Raw genomic sequence first — 21467 nt, 5'->3', positions numbered from 1 at the left:
GCTCTTAACCATGTGTTCTAATTTAGATAAACCCGTCGCAACTAACTATGCCAAGTACAAATTCTCGTTCCATTTGAATCGTGTTATGGAAACTATATAAAGACTTTCAGCTGTACTTTGCACAGACCGAGGTTTTCATCCATTCATAAAGAAAACAAGTGCGAACAGTTTATAAGTTAAGTTAATGATATACATTCAAAAATCGTATGATGAACTTTGGATTGTGTATAAAACTTATGCTCAATTAAGAGATAATGATTCAATTTGAATTGAGTAATCAGGTAGTTAGAGAAAGGGAAATAAGAGAGAGAAAGATAGATAGTGCAACACTCTATAAGCAGTTGATATTGCGAGTACATATGAACTAAGGTGCAATTGTTTGATCAGTGATTTAGCATTGTGTAAATCAAGCAGAGCTACACATGTTGAAATCAATCTAAACTTTGATCGCGCCTCACAGCGATGACGTGAGAAAGAATCTTTGAACACTTGACTGACTAACTGCCTGACTGACTGACAACACCCAGCTCTAAACTGTGTCAAGCACTATTCCTATGGCATAGGCTTGTAAAACATCTTGTTACTAGAGTATTACAAGTACCTGACACCTATAAGTGGTCAAACAAATTTAACGGATGTGCATTATATTATTTTTGGAGAACCCCCTATGAGTAATATTCAATTTTAGTAAAATAAAAATAAAGATTTTGAAAATAAAAATGTTTAAAAAGTTTAAAATTGATTAAAACTGGAAGCAATTATCAGAAAGTAAAATAGTTTATAAAGTAGATCCATATGATTTCAAACCGTTCGTCATTAAATGTTAATGAAAAATATAAATATTTTCGTTCTACAGTCTACAGTTAATTTCTGTAAGTCTTGACTATTAAAAGGGCATCCACATAAATCTAGAGATTATGTAAGGCAATTATGTTTGACCTTTTTTGTTGGACAATAAATACTTATGTTTAATAAAACTATGCTAAGGCCGATCACGGATATAATATATATACGTTAATTTGCAATTAAATTTGATGTGTCAGGTTCAATGATAATGTAGGTTTACTTCAACTTTTGTTCGTGTCGCTTACATCACGTAAATAAGAAAATCAGATAAGCAGCTTATACTTAATAATTCTTATGTAGTTTATGATAAACAACAGCTCGTTTTATGCGGAAACAGGGAGGATTTTTAGCTCACCACCGTTTTACCTTATATGGTTAGTAATCAATCAATAGGCCATTTGGCTACCTTTATGGCATTCTGTTATGCCAACTTCAAGGAGGCATAATTAAGATAAGTGACAAACCGAAATTAACTGATAAAATTGTTTAAAAATAAATGAAATAATATGTATCTGATTTTCTGCATGGCTGCACAAATTGCAAAACTGCTTGAGTCAAGAACAAAAGCGTTGAACTTCACATTAATGGCCTTGGACAAGTTTTGAAAAAGAAAGAAAGAAAAGGTAAGAATTTCATTCGAGTCGAATGAAATGTTGCAATCAGCAGAAACGAAGAAGGTTAACTCCACTTATCAGTGGCAAAAATTATTCAAGTATGACAAAGTCCGCTTTAGAAAGCCCCCTACGGTAGCTGCAGTTTATTTACTTATTAATAGATTAAACACTATCGACAGCACCTTATCACACACTCAATGAACCGTATAATTACCGGCTAGTTTATTGTTAAACGAGCGCAAATTAAAAACAAAGACAAACATACACAAACAATAACAAAATATAAGCTTGACGCAACGCAGCGAAGTTTAAATACCCTATAATTTTTGTAAGTTTTTACAATCCAAGCACATTTTAAATTATCGAAAAAACTAAAAAAAAAATAAAACGCAGGAAGAAGTACACATTAAAAAAAGCGAATTGAACGTCCTTTGCTCTAAGATTTCATAATAGGTATAACTAATAATTACAAATTTTATACAAATATATATCACATAAACCACAAAATATTTTTAAACCGACTCTATTACTAAAACTACCTTTCTTTTAACTACTTACAATTCCTCGTCCTTTTCTAGATTTAGTAATGCTTAGTATCGAGGGCATAAACAAAATTGAACAGTAACATTTTTATGTTGAAGCGCTTACTTATGTTAATATCTGTCTGTTAGTTTCATTGGTTACAAAGGCAATCCGAAAGTCGTAAAACTCCGCGTCAACCCAACAACAATAAGTAAAACAAAATAAAAACAGAAATATAACATGCAAAAGCTCTCTCCATTTGCTTTGTGCTTTGCAGTTTGAAGCAAAGCTTTTGCCTCCCACAAGTTGGCAGCACCGTATAAAGAGTAATTTAGCAGGCAGAGCTTTTTATATGATTATTGGAGTACTCGGTTTGTTGTTGTTGCTGCTCGTACTGTTGCCACAGCTGCTAGTGCTTCTTTAAGATACGTACATACGTATGTACGTTTGTCAAGCTTGACTTGGCCATTTAATTAATTTTAAGAGCGGGCAAGCGAGCTTCCAACTCAGAGTAGTTTGAGCCGTGTTGCGAGTTGGACGTCGTGAATCGCTGTGCGCGTCTTTTATTATTCATATTGACATCGTACGTACATACGTGTGTACTTTCGCCGTTTCGTTAATTCGCCAATTCGCCGTCTCGCCGCGTCCTGCACAAACGCAAAATCAAGCAAAAGCACAACAAAGTCAAAGCCTTTGTATATGCAACTTGGACTGTTTTGTGGGTCGCTTGCAAAATATCTGTAAAGTATATCGTGAAACCTTTTTTTGGCCAATTGCCATTGCCAATTTTAAATATTCAAGTAAATAGTGTGAATTTTGGGCAATTGTTGCGGTAAGTTGCAGTTCAGTTTTATGTATGTTTAAAATACGAGTTGAACTACGAGTAATCCCATTGTTGTTGCAGCTGTTGTTATTGTTGTTGTTAATGTTGTTGGTTATGCGCATGCGCGGCAGCGTTGACACACTTTCTGCCTTTGCCTGTTGGCCGTCCGTGCGTCAGTCTGTCTGGCAGTCTATCTTTCTATCTACCTGCCACACCAGGCAGTCATAAGTCTTGGCTGGCATTCAAGTGCCAGTGCCGCTTGAGCGGATTGGCAATAAAAACAATTACCACTTGCCACCGTCCGTCCGTTGCTCCGACAGCCTGCAGCATTTCGTCAGCGATTCCATCTACCATTTGGCCCATTCATAATCAGCTCGATAAGCTGCAGCTTTTAGCTTTCAGCTCTCAGTTCACCCGCTCCCAGCTTTAGACAATGAAATACCGCCTTCCATTTATGTAGTTGATCTTCCGAGCTGTCGATAATATCATTGTAAAAACAGAAAAAATACACTCAGCGAAAAAAAGCGTGTTAGAAACATAATTATTTTTTATTGTTTCCCCTTTTATAACTAAACAATTGTTTTTTTTCTTTCTTTTATTTCCTTTTAATCAAATTCCATACAATTTTAATTCGATTTTAATTACAGTAGGCTACGATTTATTTACAGTGTGGTTACTAAAAAGTTAAACAATTCGTGATATTATTGTTGCTGTTCGCAATTGTTATTATTTTTGAAAGTTTCAGCAACGAGAGTTTTTAGTATTTTTATATGCCCATCGTAAGGTACGGGTAAGTTTTTGAAGTTTGCAATAGCTATAGGCAGAAAGTATATAATGTTTATAGGAATGAGGAAAGTGTTTTTGATGAGTTATAAAGTTATGAAAATTTAAAATTTATTATCGTGGTTTTAAGTGTTTAATAATAAAAAAATGAATCAATGTAAATATATATGAATATTGAAATGAAAGAAACAGCAAAAATGAATTATTATCAGAGTTTTCTAAGGAAATGCTTGTTTTTATACGCTGTCAAGTAGTATGAGTACGAATGTATTTGTTAAATGTAGCATAACAAACAATTAGCTTGGAAATTATTTATGGAGTCTCTTTGTCAGTCCATTCATTCGACTGTCTGTCTGTACATCTGTCTGTCTGTTTGTCTGTCTGTCGCTCAGTCAATTGAAGGTTGTTGAGCTTGACACGCACCTATTTAGATTTCATACAATTTGCAGTTCTCACTGTGAGGGTTTTATAATAATGCTGATTCATGGGATCAACATACGACAGAGACTTATAAATATTTTCGAGTGCATTTAAGCTTTTGTGCTAATGAAACCAAAAGTACAATGATAGACATTCGACGCGGAGGTTGAATTGTATTTGGTTAAATAATTTAAGCTTCTATCCATATAATATAATATTAACAGTATCAACAACTTCTAAAAAACGACGACCTTGATGACGAGTTTGTATTCGTATTCGCTTTTAGTATTACGGCGTCCAATAAAAACCGCCAAAATGTGAACAGTTGAAACTGGAAACCAGTCAAACATCTTTAGCAGTTGCTTTATTTCTCCTATTGCCTATACAGTTAGTTGGTCAAGTAGTCTTGGCCAAAAAATTGAAAAAATCGAGCAAAAGCCGTTATTGAAATTTTGGCATTTGTATAAATTCGATACACGCGATAGACACAAACATTTTCATATCACAATCTGTACTTGAGTTGAAGGCGTATAATTTCTGGTTGGCCAAATACTTAAAACCAGCTCTCGCCAATTCTAGACTAGGATTTCTAGGGCGACATTATGTTTGATATATGCAAGTTAGTTTCTATGCAAATTCCTTTGCAGTTTTGAAGTTTTTGCAGGTGTGATTTAAATAGTTCTTTTATTCGCATGAGTTTTGGAATTTATTTAATTTTTTTTTTAAAGCTGTCAGATGTTTCCTCTCATTTTCCATTTAAGCCTTTTGTTTCTTCTCTTGATTACCTCAACCTCAACTCGTTATACTTGTCTTCTTAAACTGATTAACAATCAGATCATTTTTCGAGTTCCTCAAGGTTTCGTGATGATTTCAGATCTTATTATATCGTTTTTCGCATTTAAGTTTATTTAATGAATATTCTCTTAAGTAACTAATAAATTGTTGGTTAGTTATTGTTAGTTATACACCTTTTGCTTAGTAATAAATTATTAATGATCTGAGATCATGATTACCGTCTAAAAATATCACCTAAATATAGTTATTTACAAATTGTATAGTTTACTTGAGAAATAAAACACTTTAACTTGACTTTTAAGCACTGTTATTTAGATAGCACAGCATGATGTCAGTTATAAAAACATTATACATTGCAAATAAGGAATATACAAAATAAATGATAAACAAATTGTACACACTATTACTATTAAATGCAAATTAAAATTAAAGAGTATAGAAAATCTATTGTTAAAATATTGTAAGACGAGCATTTAGCTACTCCAATACAATTATAGAGTTACAAAGGTCAGTTATCAGAATTCCTGGAAATAAAAATAACAATAAAGCTCAACTCGTATTTGCATTTCTTATTGTCGTATTGATTGATAATATAATTACAATTAAATCATTTGTGTGGATTTTTTTTTGTTATATTTTGTGTATATATTAGCACGATTTGTCATGATGTTTTCCCATTTGGCAAGCCCACAGTTTTCGGTAATTATTTTTCATGTATTTTACATACTGTTGTTATTTTAAATTAGCTCGTAACAATCTTATGGATGATCATTAACTGTGGGTTCGCGTGCGGTTCACACATAGACGATCATTACTAAGTATTACAATCGCGACTTCGGACTACGCCTTAAAGCTACGGGTCTTTGGGGTCTGTAATGCATATTGACAAGTCATCGCCACTTGCATGCGAATATTGTAATTATCCAAGTCTTGTTTTTTTTTTTTTTGATACGTATCTTGTCATATGGTTAGTTGGTTGATTAATTTTAGAGCAGACTAATGCGTGCTCATATACTTAATTTATTTAGTTTTTATGAGATCTTTCAATTGCAATCCTATGTCAGTTCGAAGTACAGCTTAACAATTGCATTTATCTTTGTTTTATTCAATCAGGCTAATCAGGCAAAAATAACAAATACAATAAGCTATTCGGCAAGTACTTGACTGGTTATACTGTATACATACGTTAATCGCAGTTGCTCATAAATAATACATAAGTCTATACTTGTATCCGATTAAACTTTTCGCGTATACAAAGAGTCGTTGGGGTATTAATGATATAAATACGTATGTTTTGCTTATACAGTGTTCTTATACTGAGTATTTCACATAATCATAAATGCATTTCGCACAATGATGCTTGATAATTCTCCCAGAGATGAGCGCGTGGGCAGAGTATCTATCGTCAACTTTGACTGCATAGAATAAAATTGATTCGTTTTTATATAATAGAATATTCATATGTATTAGTGTGGTTAGTTATAAATGATTAATAAAAATTCAAGTTCAGGTCATAGCTGTTAATAATTTTACAAAATTTCTATTAAATTATTAAATGAAATTATAATTAAGCTATTCTGTACTTAATCAATTAATTTAACTTATACCTTTCTGCACATTTTGAGATGATTTAATAAAAATAAATAGATTCGAGATCAGAATAAACAAAAATAAATGACAAATTGGGAAGGTTGTTTAAACAATAGTGTGCTGGTTGAGAAGGGAAGGAGCAGTAGCTATATGAAATATGAAGAAAAAGCACGCAAATAATGCCGACCTCGAAGCCTACTTAAAAATGCACAATCTCCTTGTACATAATTACAGATGTTTAACTTAAGGTGATAAATGATGTTTACTTAAGATTGAGAAAGGGAAACTGTTTGTCAGAAGTTTATTTACTCACGCTCCCAACTCTATTTTATATTGCGGCATATTGCATCGGTTTAGTTTGGACACAATTCTCTATGTTTGTATATAAGACCAAGTAGCCGACTACCGATACCAGTTATCAGTAATTTCAAATAATACTCGTACTTATTAAATGCTATTTAGTCGTCGACTACTGCAGATAATTCGACTATTTATTGAGCGACAGCTAATTTCAGAGCAGTCACTTACTAGGATCGTTTCCAAGTGCAAGACACGTCTCATTGTATTGTCATTAAGTAAATTAATACAAGCGAGGTCAGTTGTAAAAACACTATGAATATGCATGCATACTGTGCTCCTTATATTTCTTAAATATATAATTGATATAAGGAATCAGTATGTATAATTATTTATAGATGCAAGTGCATTTATCTACATTAAGAACCTGTGGAAAGATACGCCCATTAAGTGTGGCAAACTTAATTACGATTAAAGTTTATAAATAATAAAAAATGTGATACGATCTCCCGCAGACCTTGATCAAAACTGGAAACTGGTTTAATTGTTTTGTTTACTTGTGTAGACAATACTATATTGTACCCGTTTTATCAAGGCAGTTGCAGATGCATGAACTCTCTTTGTTGTGATATACAACTAATATATACATTAACTTGTTTGCTTTCTGGAATATTCCTAATTAGCATTAGTTCATATTCCTTTTTCAAATATTCACAAAGTCCACCTACAAACCTGTTTCTAAATATTGCCCATCATTTTGTCTGACAACTTTTCATTTATCTTTATATGTGTAAATAAATTGAACTTATTTCAAAGTCCAGCTCAGGCACTTTTTTGGTTTCATTACTTGATAATTTATATAAGTATTTTTTGTTTTAAAAAATAGGCATTACATTATTGCGTATAAGATTTTTAAATCAGCTGTCTAGCATTTATCATTCAGATACATTTTAAGATATACTAAATTGTCCTTAAATTTCAGGTCCAGTATCGTCGGGTTTTCCGATACTTGTCAATATATGATGATTATGAGAGAGTATTTAAGTCTTGGCATTACATTTGTTTCTGCTTAATGTTCAGTCTGATTAACAACGACTCTTTCCTTTTAACTGTTATATTCTTCAATATAAAAATCGTCTGATTGATGTAATTTACTTGTCTGGTAATAATTTCCTGTTTGTGTCTTTTTCGACTTGATAATTTATAATATTTTAAAGCCCCGCCTCTATTTTTAATGTAATGACCATTTCAGTTGTCTATTCGTTTATATATTTTTCTCAATTTTTTTTAACTGCTCATCATTAGGTTATTTTTCTTGCCAACTTTTTTGTAATTTACGTGACACTTTGCATGTGACTAATTGGTAATTAAATCTGTGTCACGATTCAAGTACTTAATTCAAATAAAATTAGTTGCACGCTTTTCGGATTTGTTTTTTTTTTCTTTTCAATTTTACATATTTTTTGGGTTTCAATTCAGCTGCTCTTCAGTTTAAGGTCTACTGTTTAAGTTATGCGCATAAATTGATGGGATGTTGAACTCATTGACAATGTAAAGTCCAAAAAATAATTTTTTTACGAAACTTCTGGATATTTTGTGGGTCTGTTGAGCAAACTGACAGCGATTTTAATGGTCAGCTCGATGAGTACTAAAAATAAAAATAAAACTCAAATTAAATATTGATTTAGTTGGCGCTGTGCTCTGGCCATGACTTTAACCTTGAAAATGTCAGACAACAAAATAGAAATAAACTTACTAATTGCTCTTTTGACCACGTAGCTGTTAACCGACTTTTGGGTCAGTTAATGTGACTGTGTTTGGGGGCTACAATACGATACCAACTCTGTTGCTTTTGACCAACTACTTAATGGATCAGGTGTAGAGCACAAATCGCTACGTCATGCTTAAACCAAGCTGGGCCTGGTATTATTAGCTATCAGCCAAGGTGTTGCCAAGTCGTCTGCGAGCAGTCATAAATAGACAACATAATGATGAGTAGAAGAATTGTTTTTGCAACAGACGGTCATTTAATACCCTTTTATCTCACAAAATCTTGTTTATTTTAATGTTAACTTAAGTATGGATTTCTTTCCTCTCAAATTTGTTAATTATTTTTTCCCTTTCTTATCTTCAAAGATTGTTCTTTTTTTTTTTATAAGCAGATATAGAGTTGATGACTTTCTTTTATTTATAGATAATCTTTTAATTTTTACTTTATTTGACAAATTTTGAATTTTAAAGTACTTTATTAATCAAATCTGATTTTAAAATCACCTACTCTCGTTAAATCATAATTACTGCTTTTTACATCTTTTTACGCCAATTTAATGTATTTAAAAAATCAATTTTCGAGTAAAAACTAATTAAGTTAGTAAATATATGCACAAGTCAACTCATTGCATTCACTTAACAAAATATTACACTATATTAATGTGCCCTTTGTTAGTGTATTGACAAAAGTTTAGCGGCTTTTTGTTTGTGACGTTGTGTGACCAGTTTTGGTAACATTGTCTATTTCATTTCTATTTCCCTTCCGCTCATTTGCCGTTAACAATGTGTGCTTGTGTGTGTGTGATTTTTTTGTCCGCATCGTCTTCCGTTGTGGGTTTAATAATGAAGATCAGCATTGAGTCATGTTTTATCATTGGGCCAAGGCATTGAACTGACACTGCGATCAAAGCAGCGACGGAAGTAACCCAGTTGTTGTTTCAGTCGATTTTATCTACAAAAATCATTGAGTTTATAGAAACTACTTTTATTCTCGTTCGCAGCTCGAACTGAACAACATGGGCAAAGCGGAGTGCATAAGCTACGATGGCAATCAGTTGCCATATATTGATCTGGGCACCGCACATATACGCATGGATAAGGAGGAGGCGCCAGAATGGGCACTAAAAAAGGCGCAAGATGAACTACGTGAGGTAGACGGCGTCAAGGAACAGGCCATCAAGGAGCTGAGGGAGTTACTACAGAATGAGAAGCATCTCAACTTGCCACTCGACGATGAATACATGATGATGTTCCTACGTCCTTGCCACTATTATCCAGAAAGTGCACTGAAGCGAGTAAGTAGAGAAAATAAAATATTATGAAAGTAATTAAATTTAAATGCAGAATGAATTTAAAAGCCAACCCATGATCAAAATGACTTCCGCTTGAAAGTCGGTCAAATTTTGATAAAGTTATGAAAGTTTAATGTTGGTCGAACCTTTACCATATACCATATAAGGAGTCGATTAAAAGTGAAAGATTGGGATTTAAAATGTAAAATTTTCAAAATTACAAAAGTAAATTTAACTTGTAAATTTGACTTGTAAATTTAAGAACATTTAAAACTGATAAAGTATTGAAGAATCACAGAAAAAAAATATTACTCAGTTAAAAAAGCAGATTGCATAATATAAAGTAATGAATTACTTATAAGTAACATTTTCTATTATTCAAGAACTTTTGCTATATTGTCTAAATTTTTCTTAAATTATTATATCAATTAAGTATATGTATAAAATATTGCTTGCATTAATTAATGTTTAATTTCTTTATATCTATAGCTCAAGAATTTTTACAACATGAAGCTGAAGTACGGCCAGGCCTGTGAAAATATTGTACCCGCCAAGCTGCGAAATGTATTCGAGGCCGATATACTTAACCTATTGCCCACCAGAGATCAACATGGACGTCGTTTGCTGGTGCTCGAAGCAGGCAGTGAGTAATCGTACTCATATATAGTTAATGGAAAGTTACATGAGTACATTTTTATATAATTATTTTTACTCTTTGTAGAGAAATGGAAGCCATCACAGGTGCCGCTGGTGGATCTATTTCGTGGCATACAACTGACCGTGTTGGGATCCATGGCGGAGCCACATTCACAGATCTGTGGCGCAGTTGTCATAATTGATATGGAAGGTAATAAAAAAAAGTGTTGTCATTAGATAACTTTATGGTATAACTTAATGACACAAACTTTACTTTGTGCTTTATGATCTGAACGCAATCATAATTGTTCATGTTTTTGCAGGCTTACCTTTGAGCCACATTACACAGTTTACACCATCGTTTGCCGCCATGTTGTTGGACTATATACAGGACTGCATCTGTATGCGTCTAAAGGGTGTTCACATTGTGAATAATTCCTATATCTTCAATATGCTGTTTGCCATATTCAAGCCGTTTATACGGGAGAAACTGCGCAAGCGCGTGAGTAGATAGTATAATATTTAATATTATATATCCAGGATTTACCTAATGTCTGTATTTGTCTGATAGATCTTCTTCCATGGCAAGGACTGGAAATCGTTGACCTCACACATTGAGGCTAGTGCACTTCCTCCTAAATATGGTGGCTCTGCCACTTGGGAGCTGCCTCCTGGCAAAATTTTAGGTGACTTCTTCGAATGCTACTCCAAGGACTACGAACGTAAGTATCTAATGTTTCGTCTTTATTATAAAAATATAAATTAATGCTATTTACTTTCGCCACAGAGGCTGACAGCTATGGCTTCACCGAGGGCTACAAGATGAAGAAGAAATAAATGGACCTTTATTTTGCGATTTGCATTTTAACATTATAAGAGGGGTCAGTTGTGATATTGCAAATATTGTTTGTACCGTTTAACATTTAGTTGCCTGCTCTAGAATTGTTAACAGTTAAAGTGTTTTAAGTTTTACACTCTCACTCACAGACACAGAATCTAACAAATGAGGAAAGACTTTAATAGGGCGTTCATAAGGCATGTGTATGTATATTGTACTTTGTATTTTAAGTATACTATGTATTGTTTATTATACAGATTGTTGAAAATTAAAGCAATAAAAATATCTAGTTTATTACCATTCGTACTGTTAACGGCTGTAATTGTAATTATAAATGCTAATTTTATAACTACATTGTATATAATTATATACATATAATCCATAAAGCTACATAGTTTTGAAGCAACTGCAAAGATATTGCAAGCAGTTCAGTCGGGCAGCAGTGTTAACAAGCAGTGTGTTTTCAAGCAGTGAACGCAAGCAGTGTTCTACAGTTTAAAAATCATAATGGTGTGCATAGGGTGCAGTTTAAGATTCACAGTCAATGATGTGCGATAATAATGTTCAATCATTTACTATATCTGCTGACCATGAAGTAATTTTGAACGATAATTGTCGAAATCAAATAAATGTAGTCTCAATATAAGGTTAAAAAAAATGCTTGTGGCAAGTATTTATATAAACTGTTTAATTCGTCATCTTTATCTTTAGCATATAAAATGTGTTTACATCCAATATAAAAATGTTATTTAAAACTTGACTGATTAAATATACCTAAACATTTCACTTACATACTATAAAATTATAAATGTATTTCTGTATATATATGTATTTGTTTAATGAGTACTCGTATGTTATGCAAAATGCCGTGTCTTGATGTTATAACCAAAGCATCAAACTTCCAAATTTAGAGAGCAATATTTTTCTGGATCTCAAGAATTCTGTTCGAGGCTTGGTTCAATTTGGTACCAAATAAGTAAGTAAATTTTCGCAATTATTTCCATTTTCCATTGATTATTTATGCCAATAAGAAATGGTTTAATTAAAAACTTGCGAATTATTAAATAAGTATCTTTTAAGATTATGATTTACTACTTGATAATTATTCTTCGAGTTCATGTTCAAGGGGTAAATAATTGAAAAAGGTTTGTATTTCAGCCCTGGTTATAACCACATTCCGCAAGTTAACTTATCTTTGGCATTAGCACTGCTGAATGCAATAGACACAATGAGGGAGACGTTGCCTACACTAATTTACTATAGACTATAGACTAAGTAAAGCACTAGGATGGATTACTGGCTAATGGAGAGTTTCCGTTGATCCTCCTTAAATTGTTAATCCTTTTTGCTGTCCGTCTTCTCGCTGATGACCGTGGAGGCGGTGGCAACGCTATCTCTGGTCTGAGATTTTGGCATCACCATTACGTGTTTACTATTCGGAACTAGAAGAGGAGAACTATCTATAGAAATGCCTGCATTTTTTTCGCAGACCAATGTGGAGGCCTTGGACTTGAGTTCCTCGGCGCTGGAGAATTGCGACCGACTCTTGAACTGCCCGTTGCTCTTCACGTCGTAATGTCGATTACGGCAAGAGCTGAGCAAATGTTGAGCTGGTGTCCAACAGAGTAGAATGAGACCAATGGCCAGACAGAGACCCGAGAAAATTTGGCCAGCCAACAGCACTAGAGGCAACATCTTTAGCTGATCCGCCAACTCCGGCGTAATTCTCACCTTCTGCTCAAACCAAATCAAAGGGAAGAATATGCGTGGCACATCCGTATACAAAGCAATTCCATCAATGGGTTCCACCAGCATGTTGACCTGGAAACGTGCTGCGACCTCCAAGGGAATGCCTGTACGTGGCTCCACCACCATGTAGAACTCATGATCCTCCTTATTGGGCTGCAGGCCCTCCACCTGATCCAAGTAGTACTGGTCGGCATTATAGAAATGCGGATAAGACATAAAAACAGGCGAATCGAAACGACAGGCGGTGACATTCATTACGCCGGAGGGCGCACATTTTCCGCCGCAGAAGCACAGATTCTCCGGATAGAGTGTGCCTATAAGAGAAGATTTTGATTTTAATGAGAGTCAAATAAAAAGATTAAATTAAAAATAATTATTTATAAGAAAGACATTGATCTTCCGTAAATATATAAGACAACTTTAGATTATAATATATTTGATAGCCATAGCTTTATTCTTGATTGAGCAGCAGCAATATCATACAATTAAAATTAGCAATAAAAAAAAATTGGTGCTCCTCCCCTGCTTGTTCCACTCGCTACACGCGTGCTACAGTCGAGCATACTTGACTATCGAAGACCCCGTACTTACTATGAAAAAAATAATTCAAAAATATTTAGCTCACTCGACGCTCTTGCAGAGCGCCTCGGTCCCGATCGGTCCTATGACAGCTATATGATATATTGGGCCTATTTGATCCAACTTTGGACAAAAAATGTAAACACCAAGTTAGATGCATATTGTATCAGTTTGGTTGAGATATCTCATAAAACAAAAAACATTCTCGCACTAAAATTTGATTTTCGATCGATTGTGCCTATGGGCGCTATATGATATTGTGGTTCGGTCCAAAAAAATAAGTACGGGGTGTAAAAACAAACTTGATTTGCCTGCAATATAGAGGAATCTTCAAACTATGTCTGGTATCACTAGCTCTTATAGTCTCTGAGATCTAGGTGTTCATACAGACGTCAGGACGACAGGACAGAGGGACAGACGGACATTGCACATATTCTTTTAAAATAAACTTAATAGACCCCTGTACTTCTTTTAAGTACGGGGTCTAAAAAACATATAATTATCGATTCACTGACACTTAGATATTATATAAATTATTTTGGTGTATCAAAAAATTAGTTTAAATACTTTTTTAATCGGCTATAAAAATAATTAATTCAAATAAATTCAAATTAAACATATGAAAAATAAATGAATATGTTCCGGATATAAATATACAAATATTTGCAGATCAATAAATGTGCTGTCTTCAATATTGGCATGTCTAGCTGCGAAAATCTCTAAGAACTAGGTTTTTGTATTGTATAATTTTATAAACACTTTTGAACTTTAGATGAGTATAATAATAGACTGTTTACCATTATCAACGGAACGTGCTCCGCCTGTAAATTTGTAGCCCTGAACTCCCTCGATCTCCACGGTTTCCTCATAGTCCAGGCGCAGAGTGCGACACATGTCGGGGGTGAAGAGACCCACGCTACCACCAGGTTGAAGCTGTGGGGGCTGGAATTCACCAGCCGAGCCATTTGTCAGTCCACAAAACGACTCAAAGAAACCTGTGTGAGTCTGATAATTCCAGCTGTGCATTTGACCAAGTTTAGTTAAATCATCGGCACCAGTGTAGACATTGAAGACACCTGTGAGATCAGCGCTGCCATTGCGCGTATAGAACCAGCCGAATTTATCGAAGGGCACTTTCACATCATCTCCAAAAACAGGGAACGCACGGGCTGCATCGATCATGGTATCGCTATAGCCCGTAAAAAGCATTTCATCAACAGTTTTGGTAACTGATATCTCTCGATCATAGATCTTCAATCCCGTATCGACAATTCCACGCTTGATGCTCGACCATTGCTTGGCCGTGGCTGCTGCCGACTGCAAATTAAGGAAATTAGCATTGAAATAAAGTAAAGTGAGCACGGGATACCCTGTACGAACTTTGTCAATAGACATACTAAGGATATCAAATTCTGGAAACAATTTAGGAGAGCTACAAAGGAAACTTGTAATTTTGAAACGAAAATTTGTAATAAGACCTAATTAGGAAATTTAATTTAAAATAATCCGAAATAAAAAATTTTGTTTTTTTGAAATCACGTGATTATTTATAAAATTTTATTGAACTTGGTTTTTGTTTATTGTTGTTTAATTTCTATTATGAAAATTATAAAAAAGAAAACTTAAAAAAATTTTTAATGTAAACAACCTAGTGTTGTTTGTTACAGTTTTAGTTTATTTTCAATTTGGTTTAACATAACTAAATTTTCAAATTTTGTTGTTGCTTTTTTTGAGCTTTTAAACTTGACATACTCACCAAAGTAACTGCATTAAGTGTTGTCACCTCATCGTCGAGACTTCCTGCACTTCCTGCCGCATCAAAATAGTACATACTGCGCCGTCGATATGTGACGGAGCTATTTTCTGGATGCCAGACAATGTCGACCTTGTCGGGCTTATCAATGAAACGGTAGGGTCCAAGTTGTTGTAATATAGGTTTGCTGCTTAAATTGCCGAATTCCTCGGGATTCGTCCAGTTGTACATGTAAATGTCCAAGTGCAGTTCAATTGGTGGCGTCTTCCAGTTCTCATAGACTTGTGTGTCGGGTGCCAGCACCATTTCCTGATCAAAGATCAAAGTTACAATTGCCATTAATTGAAAAATCTTAACAAGTGTGCACCGAACATCATCAGCAATCAATCAATTGTGTCGGCACTTTTGAGCCACCTGCGTGACTTCACTTGGTCTAAATTGGCGTTAAGCGATTGCAGCTGGCCAAATAAACTTGAATTACCTTATGCTTGATCCAATTGAATATATCCTCCCAAAACATTCCGCACAATATGCCAAAGAGTCCAAGGCAAAGTCCAAATATGCCAATGAATAATCCACGATTACTACGCCGCCGCCAGAGGGCGCTATTTTGTGTGGGCATGGCTGACGTCAATGGTGTCAAAAGTGTTGCAAGTTCTAAAAAAGGAAGTCATAAAGCATAATTGAAATGTGAGACTCGTATGCGTAAACTTAAACAAAAAAAATTTTTAAGTAGTTTTACCAATTTATATAAATTTTAGTATATTTTTTAAGCTGCGTAGTTAATAAAAAAAATTTGACTTTGAACTTGTTCGATGAATAATTTTATTGCTGACACACAATATATGTCCACAAAATTGATTGGATCACGATTGGAAATGTGAGCTAATTTGAAAATTCATAACATTAAAAATATATACAGCTCAAGTGCATAAGCCAGAATAAAACTGGAACTTGCACGATTTTTAAATGAAATAAATAATTTAATATTTTTCACATTTACATAAATAAATTTTAAAAACTATTACCATGAGCTTGTATGAATATTTCAGTTGTATATGACAACATTTAGCTTAAGTGCATTAAGGCAGACACAATTAATTTTAATTGTTGTTTAGAAATTTGTTAAATTTCCAAATTATTTGAACAATTTAAAAAATTTTTATATATTTAAAAAAAATTGTTTTTATTTTTTGTAAACTAAATACGGGTAATGGAAATATATGCTTATATAGATAATTTTTTGTCAGGTATTGGGTTATTATATAAACAATTTTATGAAATTAAAAGTCATAATATTTTTAATTAAATAATTTTTTTAAATTTAAAATAATTTAAAGCCTGTAAAATGGGAAATTAATGGTAAATTAGCAAGTTGTTGCATACTTTACGGCCTACGGATTCTCTGTTTAATTTAACAGAGTTTAAAGTCTAAAAGAAATATAAATAAAAAAAGGCCTTGAAAAGTAAAAACTGTAATCTGAATCATTTGCAACACGTGACTATTAGCATGTTGCAAGCACTCGTATAAAACAAATGGAGTACTAAATGCACTTTTATAATTTGTTCTCATATTCATATAGTCTAACTGTCCGTTTCAGTGATGATAATTATAAAGTCCGCTATGTCAATGCACACACATATACATATACAAACCGGCGTTTAAGTTTTTAATCGATGTGATACGTATACTTGATACGTATACGCAATATATATGTGCGAATAATCGCAATGAGAATAATTGTTTGTATTACAGCAAAAAACCAACGATATTCGATTGAGCTTTGACGATTCAATTGAGCGTAAATCAATTGTCTGTTGTTGTAATTGATAAGCGTACTTTGAACCCGATAAGCACTTGGCTAAGAAACAACAAAAGACAAACAAGGAAATGCAAAAGAATTGCAATTTCACTCTCCTCTCTCTCTCTCTCTTTCCGTCACTTTACCTCTTTCTTATCAACAACCCAGAGTCGGTGGAAAATGCTCAACAATATTGTTTCCCTAAAGATTCTCACGTAACGTGCAATTATCAGGCATACAAATTGTTCAGATCGCGTGGCCATATGATGTATATTATACACATAAGTATGTACCTACATGTGAGCACATACATATGCTTATGCATGACGCTCTGCCCTGTGATATATTGCCATAATTGAGTCTATCAATTGACCCCGATGTGAGCTATGGTTGGGTCTTTGACACTTGCCGTTTATGTCGTGCTATACTTGTTTATATAAACTATATATAGAGAGCCGACTTGATGAATGCATTCGTTTTGATGTACGTATCTTTGCAATAAAAGAGAAAGGCCGCACTTTTCTTTTTTTTTTTTTTTGCGAGTTTCACGAATTTTGATTGGCGATTATTGAGTTATAATGGGAATGTTAAATTGAATTAAAATACGGTCAAACTTCACTACAATGAGACAGTCAAGAATTCTGATGATCTACAATTAAATAAAATTTATAAGAATCTTTTATGATATTGCTAAGTATCTATAGATTTAGAGTTGTAAACTTTATATTTTATATTTATATTTATCACAAATTTTTCAGAGTCCATTGAGTACTCCACCTTGAGCTATATGTGTCATAATTTAATGAAAATCAAGCTCAACGCCAACGCACGAAATACTCTTGAAACATCCGCTTGTAATAATTGGTTTCAATTAGGCTATTATTTTAATTCTTTTCTGACAGGCAAGCGGCAAGCATAAAGTATTTTTCGTTATTGAATTAAGCATGTGATGTTTCACTTTGCTAACCAAAATCTTATCACGTTATTGGGTGTCAGACAAAATGAACTATTAGTTTATCTCGATCCATTAAAATGAATAGTTATAAATATACTATAATTCAAAGTCTTGAGTATGTGACCTTTAGCGACTGAACGCCCCCTATTAAATAACAAAGTGAGATATTGATCAAGTTTAATAGAGTGTAAATATCTGTAAGATGCAAAAGTATCTCATGTTAGCTTCTACGCTTAAATGAGTTGAAAATTGCTTAAAAGTAAATTTGGTAACAGCAATGTAACTTTTAATTGCTGAACTACTTGAATTAATTGTAACTTTTTGTTAAGCTAAACGATTTGATTAGCGTTTGACAACTTTATTACCACTTTCAATTGTGAAGTAATTAGTTTTCTATGATTAATTACAGATCTAAAGTATTACTAAATAGTACTATGAATCGATTATAAAATTATTTTCATTGAATTTTAATTGAATAACACTGTGCTACAGTCAAAAAACTTGTGGGATGCGACATAGCGGAGGTTGTTGATACTGTTAAACGAAACATTGTGGCATACTAGATTTTTTGTTGCACATCGAAATTTTAAATTACAGTAAAAAAACAGTTTTTCGAGGTTGATGGAGTTAAGCAATCATATATCTTAAACTATGCATCCTACAATATAGGGTAATACGTCGTTGGAAAGGTAAAACTAACACCTTTCCAACGGCGTATTACACTAAGAGCTCTGATAAAAATTTAGGGAGCTACTTGTAAAAATAAATGGATTTTTCAGATGTTTGCATCGTCACCGTACTTTGAACGAAAATTACTATGTCAAATTGGTATAAAACTACTAACGTTTGGTATCCAGTTTTAAAAAACATTTAATTTTGAGTCTTCTGCAACTAAGTTAATTATCATCAAATTGCTGACAGTATTTGATCAATTTTAGTTCTATTTCGCTACGTTTACGTATTTTTATAGGACCACAGATCCGAAAGCTTATGAAAAGTTAAAATTTCAAGTCCAAACTGAACATTATTGAGAAGCGAGCTTGGAAATGTTATATTGCTCTATGCGATAATTATATTGGCAATAACAGGAGCGCCGACTATGTTAGCGTACAATAACATGAACTGCAGCATGTCTATAGAAATCAATTTATTGCATTCCCATTTAATTTTGTTCCCAGTAAATCTTGACCAGTTCAGCGCCGAACAAGGTGAACGGTTTCAACAAGAAATCGCTACTAAAGAAAAACGCTCTGATGGCAAAAATAAAATCATCATAATAACAAATGATTGCTGCTCACTTAGCACGGATTGAGAAACACATTTTAATCAGTTAAAAAAAAAAGATCGAGTAAACATTTTTAAGTGTGTACTGAAAAATAAAAAATAATATTACAAAATGAAATAGTTTGATAGACCTTTATTAATTTTACAGTTCTTAGAGACACTATCACTCTAAAAAATTATTAAAGAATTTACTATAAAGTGCTCAAAAATATTACGAAAGTCGACAGTGTTATAATGGCGCGCTCATCAACATACTGCGAAACATAGTGTTTCCGAAAATCTATTTTAGCTTTGCTAATTAGTGACCGATTTCAGAAAACTCATTTTACTTGTAAAAATAGGTTCTTTTTTAATAAAAAACCAAGGCTAGGGAGTTTCTAACTAAATATAAAAAAAAAAAACAAATTTTTTAAATAGCAAATACTCTAATAATGGAATGAAAACCTGTTAAGTTAACTATGCCACATTTAAATACCTAAGTTTCATTTTTCCAAAACCGTTAAAAAATTAAAAATCACTGGTTATTTGACGAAGCTATTAAAAAACAGTTTTTTTTTTTACCGTAATTTAAAATTTCGATGTGGTATAAAAAATTCTAGTATGCAAAAAAATGTTATTTACCTATACCTACATCATACGCTATCCCAGAAGTTTTGATTTGATTTTTTTTTAGCACCGTGTAATTTTCTGGGCCACGAATTTATAGCAACTTACAATAATTATATATTTGCATGATTACACTGTATTTAATAGATCACTTAATGTGGGAATTTGATCTATGTACTGTTCGAGTAAAGTAAGGAATAGAGCTAACTAGGTTGCAATTTAATTTAACTGATGCGTCAATCAAAAACATAACACTTACACCATATTAAGATAACTTTACAGATATAAGATACAGATACATTTACCAGCTACAGCAGATGACCACAAAATGTGGTAATGTGGCAACCGCAGATACTTAGTCTCTAGAAGCGAGGCAACGACGCAATTGCATTTTTTAGTACTCGTACTCGTATTAATTCTATATCTTATTTAGTCTCCCCTTCTTCACTCGTCGCAAATCTTCCGCATGTTCATTTCCACAATCGTGTTCTAATACTAAGTATGTTAATTCGTAGTTTTGAATAAAATTAAATACTAAAACAGAAAAGATGCTGTTACGGAAATACAATAGAAAGAGAGAGAGAGAGAGGCTACATTCATTAGTTTGTTGTAAATAATAAATTAACAGTTCTATTGGCATAGTTACTTAACTGTTCTATGAAGTAATTCTCTAAAGCATAATCTTAATCATTGTTAATCATACGTTTTACTTTAGCAGCTGTTTGTCTACAAAACCCTATCGAATGCTAGATTAACAACTCAAGTACTTACGAACTACGAGTACATGAGTACTTGTGTACTAGACCCGGTATGTGACCATTGTTCATCGTCTGTAGTCTGTAATCTTAATGGGTTTGCGTCCGATTAACGACTGAGTGTAAAAACAGCTTTGCAATTGCGATTATGGCCAATTGAATGTTGTCCTTTTCTTATTTTTTGGCTGACACATGGCGTTTGTTTGTTAAACAATAACATTAACTCACTTTTGCAGAAATATCCTCAAGCGTAACGCGATTTCGATACTACGGAAAAGGGACACGCGACACGTTTGGCAGGATTCTCCGGTTGAGCACGTTGATTTAGTTGATATCAATTTTAAAATTGCGCTCATGTACCGTTACTCGCCAAAGCTTGATTACGACTGTGCAGGGCCTTTTGTGGCGGACTGTCGACTGTCAACTGGCAACTGCCTCAGTCTCTGCTGCGACTGCGGGTACGGCTGTGACTACGGCTACGGCGTTTGATTCTTACTGCGAGCACTCGAGCAGCTGTTGCTGATGAATGTCTGTATGTCTGAATTTATGTATGTACTGCATACATATGTGTGTGTAGGAGAGTGACTGCAGTGTACGAGTATGAGTAGTTAGCTTGAAGAAGCGCTCAATTTTGTGTGGGTTAATTTGCGCTTTAGCTTTTCCAAACGAGTGTCATTGAAATTTGAATTAAAATGCATTAAATGTCAAGCAAATGCTTATCAAACTGTAAATATGCAAGTCAAACTGTAAAACATATT

The 21467-nt window shown here is 33.5% G+C and overlaps 2 protein-coding genes across 4 annotated transcripts; one reads left to right on the top strand and one right to left on the bottom strand.

Moving 5' to 3' along the window:
- The first annotated feature begins 2499 nt into the window (after positions 1–2499).
- Positions 2500–11380, top strand: LOC117780478 (alpha-tocopherol transfer protein-like). Of its 2 annotated transcripts, none has more exons than XM_034617032.1 (7): positions 2500–2814; positions 9462–9755; positions 10242–10395; positions 10474–10599; positions 10712–10890; positions 10960–11110; positions 11176–11380. In XM_034617032.1, exons 2-7 carry the CDS (start codon positions 9477–9479, stop codon positions 11223–11225), a joined length of 939 nt encoding a protein of 312 aa, XP_034472923.1. In that variant the 5' UTR covers positions 2500–2814; positions 9462–9476; the 3' UTR covers positions 11226–11380. The 2 variants fall into 2 exon arrangements, with proteins under 2 accessions (XP_034472923.1, XP_034472924.1); XM_034617033.1 differs by lacking the exon at positions 2500–2814 and adding an exon at positions 6871–6987.
- Positions 11381–11897: 517 nt separating this feature from the next.
- LOC117780477 (protein peste) lies at positions 11898–21160 on the bottom strand. 2 transcript variants are annotated; one of them, XM_034617031.1, is made up of 6 exons: positions 20938–21160; positions 20726–20798; positions 15789–15964; positions 15311–15616; positions 14352–14871; positions 11898–13289 (listed from the first exon to the last, which is right to left on the bottom strand). In XM_034617031.1, exons 3-6 carry the CDS (start codon positions 15927–15929, stop codon positions 12562–12564), a joined length of 1695 nt encoding a protein of 564 aa, XP_034472922.1. In that variant the 5' UTR covers positions 15930–15964; positions 20726–20798; positions 20938–21160; the 3' UTR covers positions 11898–12561. The 2 variants fall into 2 exon arrangements, with proteins under 2 accessions (XP_034472922.1, XP_034472920.1); XM_034617029.1 differs by lacking the exon at positions 20726–20798.
- Between the last annotated feature and the right edge of the window lie 307 nt (positions 21161–21467).

Source organism: Drosophila innubila (assembly GCF_004354385.1).
Source record: "Drosophila innubila isolate TH190305 chromosome 2L unlocalized genomic scaffold, UK_Dinn_1.0 4_B_2L, whole genome shotgun sequence".
Taxonomy (NCBI): domain Eukaryota; kingdom Metazoa; phylum Arthropoda; class Insecta; order Diptera; family Drosophilidae; genus Drosophila; species Drosophila innubila.
This window is presented reverse-complemented; position numbering and strand designations above follow the sequence as displayed.

Excerpts from the sequence above, each read along its gene's own strand:
- LOC117780478 (XM_034617032.1), top strand. The coding sequence starts at position 9,477 with ATGGGCAAAGCGGAGTGCATAAGCTACGATGGCAATCAGTTGCCATAT. Across the intron at positions 10,600-10,711 it reads TGTCATAATTGATATGGAAG|GCTTACCTTTGAGCCACATT; the intron begins GTAATAAAAAAA and ends ATGTTTTTGCAG. Across the intron at positions 11,111-11,175 it reads CTACTCCAAGGACTACGAAC|AGGCTGACAGCTATGGCTTC; the intron begins GTAAGTATCTAA and ends CTTTCGCCACAG.
- LOC117780477 (XM_034617031.1), bottom strand. The coding sequence starts at position 15,929 with ATGCCCACACAAAATAGCGCCCTCTGGCGGCGGCGTAGTAATCGTGGA. Across the intron at positions 15,617-15,788 it reads TCAATTGGATCAAGCATAAG|GAAATGGTGCTGGCACCCGA; the intron begins GTAATTCAAGTT and ends ATCTTTGATCAG. Across the intron at positions 14,872-15,310 it reads CACTTAATGCAGTTACTTTG|TCGGCAGCAGCCACGGCCAA; the intron begins GTGAGTATGTCA and ends CTTAATTTGCAG.